The sequence below is a fragment of the Echeneis naucrates genome, chromosome 19 (assembly GCF_900963305.1).
Source record: "Echeneis naucrates chromosome 19, fEcheNa1.1, whole genome shotgun sequence".
In the NCBI taxonomy this organism is placed as follows: domain Eukaryota; kingdom Metazoa; phylum Chordata; class Actinopteri; order Carangiformes; family Echeneidae; genus Echeneis; species Echeneis naucrates.
In genome coordinates this window covers 4,667,141-4,680,890 of record NC_042529.1, presented here as the reverse complement: position 1 = coordinate 4,680,890, position 13,750 = coordinate 4,667,141, and the positions used below count along the sequence as shown (strand labels likewise).

At 39.0% G+C, this 13,750-nt stretch overlaps 2 protein-coding genes across 2 annotated transcripts; one reads left to right on the top strand and one right to left on the bottom strand.

The window, feature by feature from the left end:
* The first annotated feature begins 321 nt into the window (after positions 1-321).
* pigf (phosphatidylinositol glycan anchor biosynthesis, class F) lies at positions 322-2,847 on the top strand. Its single transcript, XM_029528006.1, has 5 exons — positions 322-682; positions 809-900; positions 1,188-1,304; positions 1,414-1,522; positions 2,503-2,847. Exons 1-5 carry the CDS (start codon positions 455-457, stop codon positions 2,614-2,616), a joined length of 660 nt encoding a protein of 219 aa, XP_029383866.1. The 5' UTR covers positions 322-454; the 3' UTR covers positions 2,617-2,847.
* A 5,662-nt stretch (positions 2,848-8,509) lies between these two features.
* On the bottom strand, positions 8,510-13,462 carry cox7a2l (cytochrome c oxidase subunit 7A2 like). The gene is made up of 3 exons (XM_029527920.1): positions 13,320-13,462; positions 9,432-9,566; positions 8,510-8,862 (listed from the first exon to the last, which is right to left on the bottom strand). Exons 1-3 carry the CDS (start codon positions 13,389-13,391, stop codon positions 8,722-8,724), a joined length of 348 nt encoding a protein of 115 aa, XP_029383780.1. The 5' UTR covers positions 13,392-13,462; the 3' UTR covers positions 8,510-8,721.
* Between the last annotated feature and the right edge of the window lie 288 nt (positions 13,463-13,750).

Below are 13,750 nucleotides of genomic sequence, written 5' to 3'. Positions count from 1 at the left end.
ATCCTATTTCCTGTTTTCAAAATAAAAGTGGCCTGAGGACAGTATTATCAGCACGAAATCCAGTTGGAGAGACTTTATTTATTCATTAAATATATTTTGCAGGAGAGACCTTGCACCATACACAATTTCACAGCAAGAAAATCTACCCCTTCGAAATATTGATCAAATGCAAGACGTCGATTAAATAGATAGATAAACAGATACAGTGATGATGTAAATAATCTAAAAATAATTCAAAACAACAACGCGATGAAACGCGTGGGCTTTATTGTGAAGTCCAGGCGGAAGTAACTGTTGCTCCGTGTTTACGGAAGTGGTCGGTCTCCAGGATCCATGCCCTTCCTCCAACCGTCCATCCATTCATTCTACGCGGCCGCTGCTAAATTAAACCACTTTAGGGAGTTTCTGTCTCAATCTATCATCAGTTCACTTGTAGACAGACTAAGTAACCGTCATGTGGGATCATGAAATCAGAGCCATGGCGTCCACTCACGCCATTATCGCCGCCTCGGTGTTCATGGCCACCGTCCTGCCTGCGGTGACCATCCGGGGCTTCTCGGTGTACGGGACCCACCTGCTGTGGCTCTACTCGGTGTCCGGCACGGTGACCGCGGTCAGTGTCGCCGTCTTCTGGCTGCTCGGCATCAGTCCGCCCACCAAGAAGCACACGCTGGGATACAAGGTGTTTTATTGTTGTTATTATTATTATTATTATTTTAGCATGGTACGTTTTAAATTCTGTCCAAATGTTTGAGCTGAACCTGGTTAACGTCGAGGTTTGACACTGTGACTTGTGTTTTCTCTGCAGCTGTCCAGGCTGTTTCGGTCCTGTGTGTACTTCTTCCTGTCGTGCCTGTTCTTTCACACCGTGGTTGTTCTTTATGGAGCTCCACTGATTGAGTGAGTACCCAACAGGTGTAGTTAGGACATAAACAAAAAACACATTTTCAAATGAATCGCAGATAACCAAATACTGTAGATCAATTACCATTTAATGAGAGGACGACTGATAATTTGAATAATATAAAATTATTTCAGTTGTATCGCTTTGTGATTTAGGTTTTATGATCTCAATTCTATTCTTTGCTGCATTGACTCGAGTTTTACCTCCACAAAGTACCTGGGTGTTTAAAAGCCTGTTAATGCTCAGGAGGGATTTTATATGTGCCTTTTTTTTTTTTCCCCAGATCTGCTTTAGAGACGTTCTCCCTCGCTGTGCTGCTGACTTCTCTAACCACGCTGAGGTGTCTCTGTGTACTTGGGCCGAATGTCCAGGCCTGGATACGGGTTTTCAGTCGACATGGGTGAGGTTAAAAACTGATTTTTCTCCTCTCCTTCTGTCACATGTTTGATGATTTTATGCATCTAAATTTGAGTCTTGCTGACCTTGTGTTGCTTTGTCTCCATCTCCAGAGCGATGTCTGTGTGGGACACCTGTCTACAGATCACAGTTGCCTGCACGGTGGTAGGAGCCTGGGTGGGAGCCTTTCCCATACCTCTGGACTGGGACAGGCCGTGGCAGGTCAGCATGTACCAGAAATCCTCTCATAAGATGGACACTGCAGGATCCTTGTCCTTTTATTGGACATCATGCAAGAAACATTTTATATTCTTATCCTAAAATTCTTTTTTCTTATTTCAATCTCAATACAGGATTTCGTATTGCAGAACTTCATTGTCAGGGCCAGAATGAACTGGAAAATACAAACCGTAATCATGCTGCTCATATGTCATGAGCGCGGTGGTTTTTAGTGGCAGGAACAAAGACATGAAGTCAGATGCTTAATGATGTCACTCTAAAGCAAAGCAGTCCATCATTAATATGAGAGTTGTTGCAGGATGAAGCTTTTGCTATTTATTCTTGCGAATTACTGAACAATTGCCTCTTTGAGATCATTCAAATAAAACAATCTTGATGAGCAAGAACCATCTCACAAACTTAAAACCACTCATTTATAAACAGCATCCTGTTTAAGAAGTATTGGTAAATGCACAACATGATTCAAGCATTTACCCATTATTGAGTTTCTGTATTAAATATAATATTTCTCACTTTAATTCAGTCATCCTCTTTAATTCCTATTTACAGCTTCCCTGTTGACAAGAAGCCAGCTGTTTCCATTCATCAGTCAACGGCTTTAAAGAAAACCTCCATGAAATTATAATTCAGCCAATGACCATTAAATATTTCTCTTTCTTTAATTGAAACAATTTTTTAAAGGACAGAAGAAGGAAAGAATTAAGGTCTAATTATTAAGGGAGTTATCTGCAAAACGACCAAAGAAAAGGCAAATTAGATGTAGGCATTTAGAGCATAACTCTAAATGCTAATGGAGCTTTTTCCTTTTTAGAAGTGCCTCTATAAATAAACTCAACATTCATTGAGTGGAGATGTGGGCTTGTGGGGGAAGATGTTACAGTCCCTCTGGATTTTTGATCCAGTGCCTCATCAAAAGTTGCGGCTGCGAATGTTCACACTCATTCGTCCTCTTCTGCTCGTAGGTTTGGCCAGTTTCCTGCAGCCTGGGCGCCATGATCGGCTTCCTGACTGGGCTTGTTGCTGCTCCGGCGTGGATCCACTATCATCGCAAACAGCTCACGTACAAGTGCAAGTGATAGAACGGACTCGTCTCTGTATGTCTGTGCTTGCTTGAATGAGACAAATGGGGTTATTTCTTGTGTTCCTGTTGAATTCCTTTATCTTTTTATTAAATATTTATTGAGAAAATTCAGTCAGTTTGCATCCTGTAGGGGAGGTGATTTTGTAATAACATGAGACTTTGTTTTGTTTTGTTTCCATGGTTTCTGAATCTGCTCCAGATTTTTGACATTAAAAAAATATTACTTCTACAATTGTGTGCAGTTTTGTTTTATTTTGGCTATGTGTGTGTGTGTGCGTGGAAATCATTCAAAATCATTCAAATTTGACGTGATTTGGTTATTTTTTTTGTATAATTGTCTCCAAATGCTTAAACCTATAGGTGGGGCTGTTGGATCATAATTTCATCTTCATCTGAGTCTGTCTTTGAGTGTCAGCGTGTGTTATGTAAAGGCAACAGAGTTTAAATTGAGAGAGGATATTTATCCTGACGTTTATTTGCTATGGAATTGAAAACAATCAATACAATGGTTGTGTGGTTATTTACTGAAATAGCTATTTGATGAAGTTAGAAAGTTAAACCCAAAACACACACACATGCTGACATTGACACTGATCCTGAAACTGACTACTGATGAATACTGTTCCTTTTTAAATAATCATTAATCTTCCTCCAACAATATTTCAACACCCACCTCCCTCTCCAGCCCTCATTCCACCTTTTCCTTCCTCAGGCAACCATATTGATTCACTTTCATTTTAGGAACATTAATTTTACTCTTTTCATGCTGCCCACATCTCTTGTTCTCCCTTACAGCCCAACAACCATCACACTGTCAAATTGCAAAGTTTGCAACCTCTCCCTCCATTTGGCTGGTGAAATTCAATCTGACATCACACTGCTTCCATCTTCATTAGTCACCTTTGATCTCAGTGGCTCTTTTCCTATTTTCTACCTCAGCTCTGATACATCATTAAATGTGGAAAGCAGAAGAAGTGGCGTGTAGGTCCCCATGGAGAGCAAAGGGTGTGAGGAAGCTGATTTCACCCCAGTCTGTGCTAATTCTCACACTGGTTTCCCCTCTGGCCTCTGGGTGACAATGTGTACATGTTCTTCAGATTGCTAAAACGATTCATACTTGCCTTTCTTTGTTCTAAGATTTTTATTTTTTTTTTATATGTACAACTCTGAAATTATTCTGATTCGTGGTTCTTTCATCTACTAGACACATGCAAGGCCTTTGACACCCACATACAATTATTTCACAAAATCCTCACCTCATGCAGTCTCAAAGAACTTTATTTATTCACCACTTGTTCTCAGGCTGTTGCATTAGGAGCAGGTGTAATTCACCCCTTCCCTCCCCTCTTGTGTCTCCATCTTTCCCTGCAAATCAGCTGTTACAGCTCTGTGTGTGCTTTTTGCTATAGAGCTATTATTCTTGTGCATTGTTGATATAAGGAGGGACAAAAAGAGAGAGGACACTTTTTGTCTTTGCTCTGTGTGGTCCATATTTCCAGCCTGATGAAAGGATGCAGGGCAGCCAGTTGTTTATATCATGTGTTGATACACTTTGGACACATCCAGCTCAGCGCAAACAGGAGAAGAAAGAAGTTGGTGGAAATCAGTCTTTGGTAGAAAGCAGAGAAAATATTGGAATTCAATTTTTCTTTTACCCAGACACAAAGAAGAAATGAATGTTACTGCTGCTTTGTGTCTGGATGATGTGAAAATAGTTTGCAGGGACAACAGTGCTGATTGTCTTTGAAGCTCAGTCTACCCCAGTGAGAGGTATTCATTCGTTTCAGATTTAGTATTCCAATATTTCTGTCTTACCTTTGACTTTTGAACTCTGTTACAGACATGAATGATATTCAGAGAGTCGAAAAAAGGGATAAAACTAGAGCTGTTTAACTAAAATGAAATGAGAATCAACATATTCACCATAAAATATAAGCAAAAACCATCTTCCTTATAAAACCCACTCATGAAAGAAACATTTGTCTTTATCTCCAATTAGCATTCTTTATGACCTTCTTGAATGTTCTGCCGCTTTTCCCAACACCTTCATCCAGTCTGAAAAATATTCTGTCCACCATTTATTGCTGTCTGCGTTCAGTACTTAGTGATAAAACACTTTATTTTACTGTCCTGAAACATGCAGTTGTTATTTGGATTATAATATAATATGGAAATTGGTACACCCTGTAAAGAGAGTTCAAATTTCCAATTTTCTTGTAATAAGACACACCCGTCCTCTATTTATACCAACCTTTCTCACACTTTCCTGTCTTCCCCCCTCATCTCACACCACTTTGCTTCCTGTGTTTTGTCGCTCCTTTTGCCCCAGTTTCCTGGGCTCACACTCCCTAAGGCATGTGCTTGATTAACAGTCGGGTGCTGTGTTACCAAGCAGTAAACATGTTATTGAGTTGTCGCATCTCTCCTTTCGGGTAGAAGAGCAGGAACAAAAGGATCTATTGTCACTGAGGGATACTCAAGTGGGCTGTTGTGACGCAAACGGGTGGGGAGTCAGAGGGGTCGAATCAAGGGGTTGCTGAAAGATTTCTCCATGAAAATAGGTACAGTGGTTATTATCAAAACTGCTGATGAGATACCTCACTTGAGAATTTCAGATGTGCACAAAATAATTATGTCTTTCTAAGAAAAATCCTAAGAAGGGAGGTTCAAAAACAGACGAAGTTCCCCCATTTTGTAACTTAAATTCAAACAAATCACTTTTGCTTTCCAGGGAATGGCTGCTAAGAAACAGTCTACAAATGATGAGCAGTTGATTCATATCAAGATGGCAAGAGGAAAAGATCTAAGTGACTCTGAGAGAGGACTCAGTTAATCATGGAGGGAAGGCGCTTCAGGCTAAAAGAGGATCAATTGTTCTGGTGATTGGTGCCAAAAGTGGCATCTGCATACAAAACTATGGAAGAGTCGAAGTAAACAGGGCCAGAATCTGCATGAAAGGGGATGTTATTGTGTGTCTACAGTTTATAAACGATGAAAACAAAAGAAGCTGGTCTACAGAGTCACAGGACTCGAGCCAAGGTTTTCAGGACTTGCATTTGGAAATTTGAGCTCAGCTCAACATTTTTGTTGAAAGTGTATTTGTTTGGCTATTCATTTGCATGATAACCAAGTCCTTTTAAAATTAGTTGTGTAATGTGTGTTTGATACAGATGTTAATATGTGTTCCTGTTTTTTGATTGTGGCAGAGTGAAGCTGATTCAGACTCAGACTGTGGGGACTGGACTAATCTTAAACTGACTGGACTTGGGACTCAACCACAACACTGCCTAGGAGAACAGTTCAGGTCTGAATATTGGCTCTGTTATGATGTGGAGGATGCTCTGAGTGATTACCTTCATCCTGACACAAAAACTCCTTCCCCAGATGGGCGTGATCTCCTCCAGGATGACAATACTTCCATCCATAAGGCACGAAGGCTCCCTGAATTTTTGATGAGTGAATAAAAATAATGTGAATCATCAATCATACTGAGGCCTTCACAATCACCTGCAATCTTTAGAAATTATATTATCTAAAACTATCATCATACACGTTCAGCACCTACCACCACAAACACAGCTGTAGACAACTGTGCTGTCCTGCAAAGCTGCTCTACAGAACGGGGTGTTTGGAGTAAAACATTTTTCAAAGGACTGTACCCTTATTTATTAAAAGTGCTCATTAAATCATTTTTAAATCAGTGCTACCATCAATTATCCATTGGCAGTTTTTCCTCAGGGTGGAAAATATTAATGCTATGACAAAGGGAGGTCCAGAGCTGAGCCAGCCTGACAAATGAAGGCCCCATATTTTAATAAATAAAACTCTTTAATGGATCTCCATTCATTAAAAAGAAAAACTTTAGCTTTTCTGTTTGAAGGGCTTTTTTAGAAACCGGGAAACCTTTAGAAAGAAGAATATCTCAGATGTAATATGCATAAAACTAAAATCTCACCTTTGAGTTTGAGTGCATTTAGAAAATAGAATAATAGAAATAATAGAATAATAGACTTGAATAATTATTCCTGATGTTTTTTGGTGGTGTTTTTGTAAAAGCAAGTTCTGCACAAAATGGATTTAATAGAAAATAATTATAATCTTAATGTTCTGACCCGAGCCAGTAGTATGGCCAATACACCTATTATAAGTTGTCCTGCTTCTACACTACAACAATTTCACAGGCTCTAATTTCAATGGTCAAAAAGTTACTGGTTGGGTGGACATAAATCTAACTCAAGTGAACAGCCATTGCACTGCCTATACTCTTAATTAAAATCAATGCAGCAGAACCAGACTGTGTATTTTTTATTTCTCACATTCTTCTTCATTTGTTAAAACCTGGTTCCAACAACAGGCACTGACAGACACTAACAGTTTGATCAGAGATCCTGATGTGTTATTGTCTCATGTCGCTGTAAACATATTATCTGCACACCCACATCTGTGTATTGAGTTCAGGGTTCTGCTGCAGGGACCTTAAAATGGGGAACAACCTATAAAAAGAATTAAAGGTACCTCAGTGTTCAGTGTTGGATTAAAGTGCCATCTTTCAGCGTTAAGACGGATGGCTGAAATGTTGGATGAACAGATGAAATGAAAACACACCCCTGTCCTGATGTCTGCATGAGTGTGAGTTCCCCGGTGATTAGAAGTGGCAGAGCAGCTCATGAGGACTGTACCAGTCGCTGAAATCAGTAAAGGCCTCATTTTGTGGATGTTCACCTGCTGAGCATCAGAGGCAAAGACTTCAGTACGTTCAATATCGAATAAAGGAAATTCACTTCTAATCAGCAAATGATTGGGAAAATTTATCATCAAATCATGGCCCTGATTAGGGTCTAGTATATTATCTTAACCCAAAATTAAAATTTTTTAGAAAGTGTTGTCAGAGAAAAAACTAAATGCAAAAAAAAAAAAAAAAAAAAAAAATAAATATATATATATATATATATATATATGTGTGTGTGTTGGCAAGAGATGGAGCCCGTTCTCGAGCATTTTTGATTACAGTCACAAACCTGACTTGCCTTGAAAGGAGCTTTTTAACATTTACACCCATAAGGTGATGAGTTTAAAAGACACTGAACCAAAGTTGACTGAGAATACAAGGTCTGCTGCAGGACTTTTTGTTCAGAAAACACTGGGAAAAAAAGGCATAAATCTAAACCAGTGCTGTGTCAGCAGGTGTTGCAGCGATTTGTGGATGATAAAACGTTTTGCACCAACAGAATCGGGGGTTAGAGCTTTCAAAGAGTGTGTAATTTGTCAGAGCTGTGGAAAAATACACCTGGACTGAAAGCATCTCATGGGTGAGATGGTGAATTTGAAAAGATTTTAAGATCTCAGTACTTCCTCCCCAGCTCTGAATGTAAGTGTCTGGAAGATATAACACATTTGAGTTGTCAGTGAGAGAGCCTCTGCCTGCACAAGCCTTATGTTGACCATCTCAGCCCACTCAAACATACCAAAGAGACAAACATACCAAACAGACCATACCAGTCTGAGCTGATCATCTGCGTTTCAGCAGCTTGATGCCTGAAACAACCTCCCACCTTGTAAACTCAGTGAGGATCATCTGAAATCCCACCAAGGCCCACACGTATAAATACTGTATGAGACAGTACTTAAGCCAAGTGAGCAGCAGCGATGTAACTCACAGGGTGTCTCTCTCTCTCGCTCACACTTATTGCTGCAATACTTCAAGACCGTGGAGAGCACCAAAAAACTCCAACAATCTCAACATGTCCGCTTCTATTTTGGCATCTGGAAAAGCTGAGAGAGATGAAGCAGCTGCCAAACCTAGAGACAGTCTGAGTGCTTCTCAGCTGGTTGCCAATAATGACACATCTACTATAGTGAAAGCTATTTCCAAGAGGGAATGAAAAACATTTTTACCTTTGTTTATCCTCAAAATTTATTAATTTAGACATTTTTTACAAAGAAGATAGACATTATAATCAGTATCATTGGTGATTTTGTGAAAGTGATAAGAAGTCCGTAGAGGTGGCACGGTAACAGCAGATGGAGATGGTGAGAGTTGACAAATTGGGGCAGAGACATGTCAGAGGTGTTACAGATAAAGATCCAGGGTTTGCATTGGTCACTTATTCCTGGGCTGGGCTGCCATATAAAGAGCAACCATACAGTAGAGAGCACCTCCTACAGTGAGAGCCATGGTGGTGCGGTACAGGAGCCTGTCGGGAACGCCACGTTTCAAATGAACGGGGACGCTGTCTGATGCCTGGGAAACCATGAAGCAGGAAGAGGGCGAACGGGAAATCAGAGGGAAAAAAAAAAACAGAAAAATAAAGTAGTAAAGATGAGAAAAAGCACAAAGCACATTGTAGAGAATATTAACAAGATTTGAATTATATGGATTTCCTTCAATTTTTTAGCAACCTTTTATTCCAACTCGTTAAAACATTTCTAGACATTTTCTCAAGGTTTTTTTCTAGGAAGGAATTTTCTACAATGTGAATATATATTATTATATTATTAGATATTATATATATTAAAAGAATATATATTGCTGAATTTAAAATGCTGCACTAGTCAATAGAGATTTATCAAAGCGACGGCTCTGCTCAACTTCTGAGGTTTTATTATATCCCTCTCTGGCTCCTGTGTGATGAATACTGAGGAGGGAGGCAGAAGGCCATTACACAGATGAATCTCCAGTAAGGTGACAGATAGAGTTGAACCCTTAAACCCCCCTCTGAAGACTTCTTGAATTAAAAAGCTGACTCGCTGTGTCTCTTGTGTGGGTGTCTGATCCAATAAAAGGCCAACTTTTCAGTGTGTCCTCATTACCTGGAATATCCTCTGGAACTCCTGGACCCTGTTTGCTCCCATGTACTCCACCGTGGGACTGGCCTCTGACACCACCTTGGTGGGCGTTCCAAAAATCATGGTTGGAGACTCTGCAGGCACTCCTGGCCTCAGCCCCTGAAAAAAGAGCCAAATGGTCAACAGAAAGCTCAACGAAATAACAACATTGTGACAGAATACATGAAAATAATTCACTGTCATCAGAGTTTTTCACTGAGTGCAATATAACAAACTGAAAAGAATTAAATGCTTTAAAATTTCAATGCAAAATGAAAACAATGCCATCTCCCCACCCTCTTCCCTTCAACGCCAATATTTATACTAAGACCTTGAAAAGAAGTAAAAAATAAATGGGTGTGATATGATAAGATTCAGTAAATAAGTAAATTCCTGTATACAAATCCATTAAAGTGACAGTGAAGGACACGGTGCATGCAGCAACAGAGGCTGGATGTACTGTGGGTTTCATTATCCTTAATTCACATTATAACCCCCCCCCCCAAAATATAATAATAATTATTATGTAAATCACTTGGTCTTAAAATGACAGAATCCAATAAAAATGCCCAGCATTTCATAAGAGAACGCAAGATAAACATGAGGAGATATAGCTGATGTAAATTTGAATGTTCTGTGAATTCCCAGAGGTTGGACAATCACTTGGTTCATACTAATATACTTTTATATCATAATTTGATCGTAACACACTCAAACAAGTAAGTTGCTTTCCATATTACAACACAACAAAAGCTCTTTTATTTTTCGTAGGAACTCTCGAGCTCAGTCTTGGTGCATAAATAGAAGTGATTACATGAGGACTTGGTTCATCTCCTCTTACGTATTATGCCTCCACTTGTGAGAGAGTGCCTAAGTGCCTGTACAGATTATTAAAGAGCATCTCCAGTAACATATAAATACTGAAAACTACAGTGCATTAAACATCAAGGCTCAATTCTTTGATGATATATTTGTAAGTGATGAGATATTATTGAGTTCCATGTGTCAGACCCTTTCACACAGATTTTCAGATAAACTTTAATCCTAGAAAAGATAAATAATCACAAACAAAAAGCAAGATTGGTCTTTACTGAGTTGTTCGATGTTTTACTTTGGCCTGTGACCATTCTTCCCCAGATGTCTTAAAATTAATCGGGATTTTAAAAAGTTCCTTCACTCCTCGCTCCATGACTCTAGTGAAACGCTACTGAAACTACCATATAACAGTCACAGGCTGTTCTACTTTTTAGGCAGTAAATACTTTAATCAAATAATTCAGGGGTTCACTTTAGCGTTAAAGTACAAGTGTGCCTCCTTAATATCCTCACACTTGGAGGAAGGTTCTCGCCCACCTTCATTTTGAGAAAAGAAAAAAAATAAATAAATCACTGGCAGACCCATTACCTCGCTAGAATGTGTGGAGGCAGACAGTGTGGGAGCGGGTAAATTAAACCTGACACATGAAAACGAAGAGGCACTGAAAAGCAGATTATTTTTACCTGCCACAGAAGGCTTAACTGAAAGTGTTTGCAGCAGGGATTCATGGTGATGAGAGTATTTTTTGTGATTCCTCCTGTATGACTTGTTATTACAGCCGGGCAGGTGCACCACAAATCAAAAGTATAAAGGGAGGAAAACCTGATACTTTCTGAATGATAAAATAGAATTATTATTATTTATAATGTGTTCTTTGCACCTCTGCAGCTGTGCTACAGTCTGTCCCAATTACGGGCAAATGCAGGAAAGGAAAAATTAGTCGGGACAGTGATAATTAATGTCACAGTGAATTTACATATACGTGATGAGAGCTCAACAACCCTTGAAAATAGTGTAATTAGTGAGCGAGATTTAAAAAAAAAACAAAAAAAAAAAACATACATTTTAGATATATGCATATTTTTCTCATTCCCCTAACCCTCATCAACAGTCTATTTTATGGGATTCAGATGTGATGCAGATAAAATGACATCAATCCACACCCCTGCTATGGGTAATACTTATGACAGCAAAAAAGAATTCTAATGAGACTTGAGATGCAATTGACAAGTTATCCACACAGCATTAAGTGCTTTATTCTGGCCTGCTCCATTTATGGTAAAATAAGTATAAATTTATAATTGTATGAATCAATCCCAGATAAAACGGGTCATTTAAATGTTATATGATTCATCTGCTAAATTAGATTTCATTTCAGCACAATACACTGCTCAGGCAGTCTGCCTCTCTTCACATTCTGAAAGATTTCCATGAGCCTCTTCTTCACCATATTTTGTCTACTGACAATTTTATTCAAACAAAAATATGGCCTTCATTTCAGTAAATGTACTGAAAGCATTAAAAGCTAATGTATTCATTAAGCTGAATGGCCACCGTTTTTGTTTTATTATCATAAGTAATTTTATTAGATTATTGTGGCAGCTGCATGATTGTCTAAGCAGCACCCCTTTAATTTTGTATGTGTTGGAGAAGAGGGAGAGGTAATGACCACGGTGCTGATTGCTTCATTACTCAAGACGGCCATCGCACTCACCACTGTGAGTTATATGAATGTTGAATGGTAATGATCGCCAAGGCATCAGCCCACTTGCGTTTAATTTTGAGGCAATCTATTTCACATCTTTATCCAAGGTCAGTAAACAAACGTGTTATCAGCTCACAGGATAGCTTATGTTAAAACTCCAAAGTGGTGTCTGATTCTAGAGACTCACTAATGGCTGCAAGCTGCAACATAAACTGATATTAGACAATAAAGCTTCTTTGGGATTTTAATGTTCTTTATGAATGAACAAACACATATTTCACATAATTTGTTTTGGCTGGAACCAAGTGTAAAATCTGGTGTAGTGTTTTCGCCAACACCTGTAAGCTGTAAAATATATGACAGCATCTCTCCCACCTGCTGCTGATAAAGATTAAGTGTAATATCTGACAACCCATATGCCACCTGCTCTACAATTAACTGCGTTTCCTCTGGTGTGCCAACAACATCCAGCATGTTAATAGAGAACAGAGGGCATTAGGTTACAAATATGAAAGTTAATTCAACTAACATTATTGGGGTAGTTTGATATCAGCAGCGTATCACGCTTTATAAACTTTGTTTATGCAGTATGTGTGTCGAACGTTGATCTGAAAATCAGCTAATAACTGCAGAAATGAAATACATTCAGTGGAATAAAAGTGTTTCCTCCTCTATTAAAGACAGTATAAAGAGGCATGAAAGGGAAATACTAAAGCTGATGTAAGGGTTAGGGGGGTTAGTTGAACAAAAAGTGGGCATTTCAAGGTCCCAACTTTAACTCACAGAGAAACTGGGATCAATAATTCTTTTTTAATTACTATGCAGTTTAATTAGAATACAAAATTTAGTTGTTAACTGCAGTCAAAGTAAGACCCCTAAAGATTGGGTTATTGGCTGCAGGATAAAGGACAGAGGGGCCAGAATAAAGGTCACATTCTGCAGAAGCTCTGTGAGGACACCGTTATCTCTAAATTGTCTGTAAACTCACACGAAGACCAAATCAACTGATTGGAAATAACCTTTCAGGATAAAAGGTTAAATAAATGCTGTGCGATAAGGCATAGACTGAAAATTAATGAATATTTACAAAGAAAGAAAGGTCACAGCCTCATTATTTGTGGTCGAGTGGTTTGACAAATAAAATAAATGTGTAGGTTTTTCAACACATTTAAAATTTAGGGCACTAAAAAGTATCGCTGACAGCTTTTAAAACAAATGTAACTGTTTTTGAAGTACTTAAAAGTCATAGGAGGAGCACAAAAAACACAGTAACAGTTCGTTATCCAACACGGTGATGTGAAGGTCACGTCCTTCCGGCTACCGGCTCGCTCTCTCTCCGGTCCCGGTCTTACCTGAGGACAGTAGGCGGCCATCGGAGCAGATCCCGTCAGTTTTTGAGTAAACCCGCTGAACTTGTAGTACATTTTGCCGCTGAAGGACGTGGAGAGGTGTCGTCTACAACAACACCACCCGGTAAAGGGTCTTCCTGCTGCCACCGTCGCCGGAATGTGACGTCACCGTCAGCTGACCAGCCCCTGCCCGTTCAAAATTCAAATGGCGGGCAATAATGTACAAGAAGAGCAATGCGCCAATACAAATAATTCGGTTTTTTTAAATATATGTATTCTATTCTGTTGTATTTTACTCCAGCTAAAGTACAGAAGTATCAGTGATTTAATCTAGGTCCAATAGTTTGCCGCCAAAGATCAGACTTCTTTAAAATGGTAAGTCAAAAGTTTATTAGACGTGATAGTAACTCCAGCAAAACAAGATATCTGATCAT

Excerpts from the sequence above, each read along its gene's own strand:
- pigf (XM_029528006.1), top strand. The coding sequence starts at position 455 with ATGTGGGATCATGAAATCAGAGCCATGGCGTCCACTCACGCCATTATC. Across the intron at positions 683-808 it reads AGCACACGCTGGGATACAAG|CTGTCCAGGCTGTTTCGGTC; the intron begins GTGTTTTATTGT and ends TTTTCTCTGCAG. Across the intron at positions 1,305-1,413 it reads CGGGTTTTCAGTCGACATGG|AGCGATGTCTGTGTGGGACA; the intron begins GTGAGGTTAAAA and ends CTCCATCTCCAG.
- cox7a2l (XM_029527920.1), bottom strand. The coding sequence starts at position 13,391 with ATGTACTACAAGTTCAGCGGGTTTACTCAAAAACTGACGGGATCTGCT. Across the intron at positions 9,567-13,319 it reads TGGCCGCCTACTGTCCTCAG|GGGCTGAGGCCAGGAGTGCC; the intron begins GTAAGACCGGGA and ends CTCTTTTTTCAG. Across the intron at positions 8,863-9,431 it reads AGTTCCAGAGGATATTCCAG|GCATCAGACAGCGTCCCCGT; the intron begins GTAATGAGGACA and ends ATGGTTTCCCAG.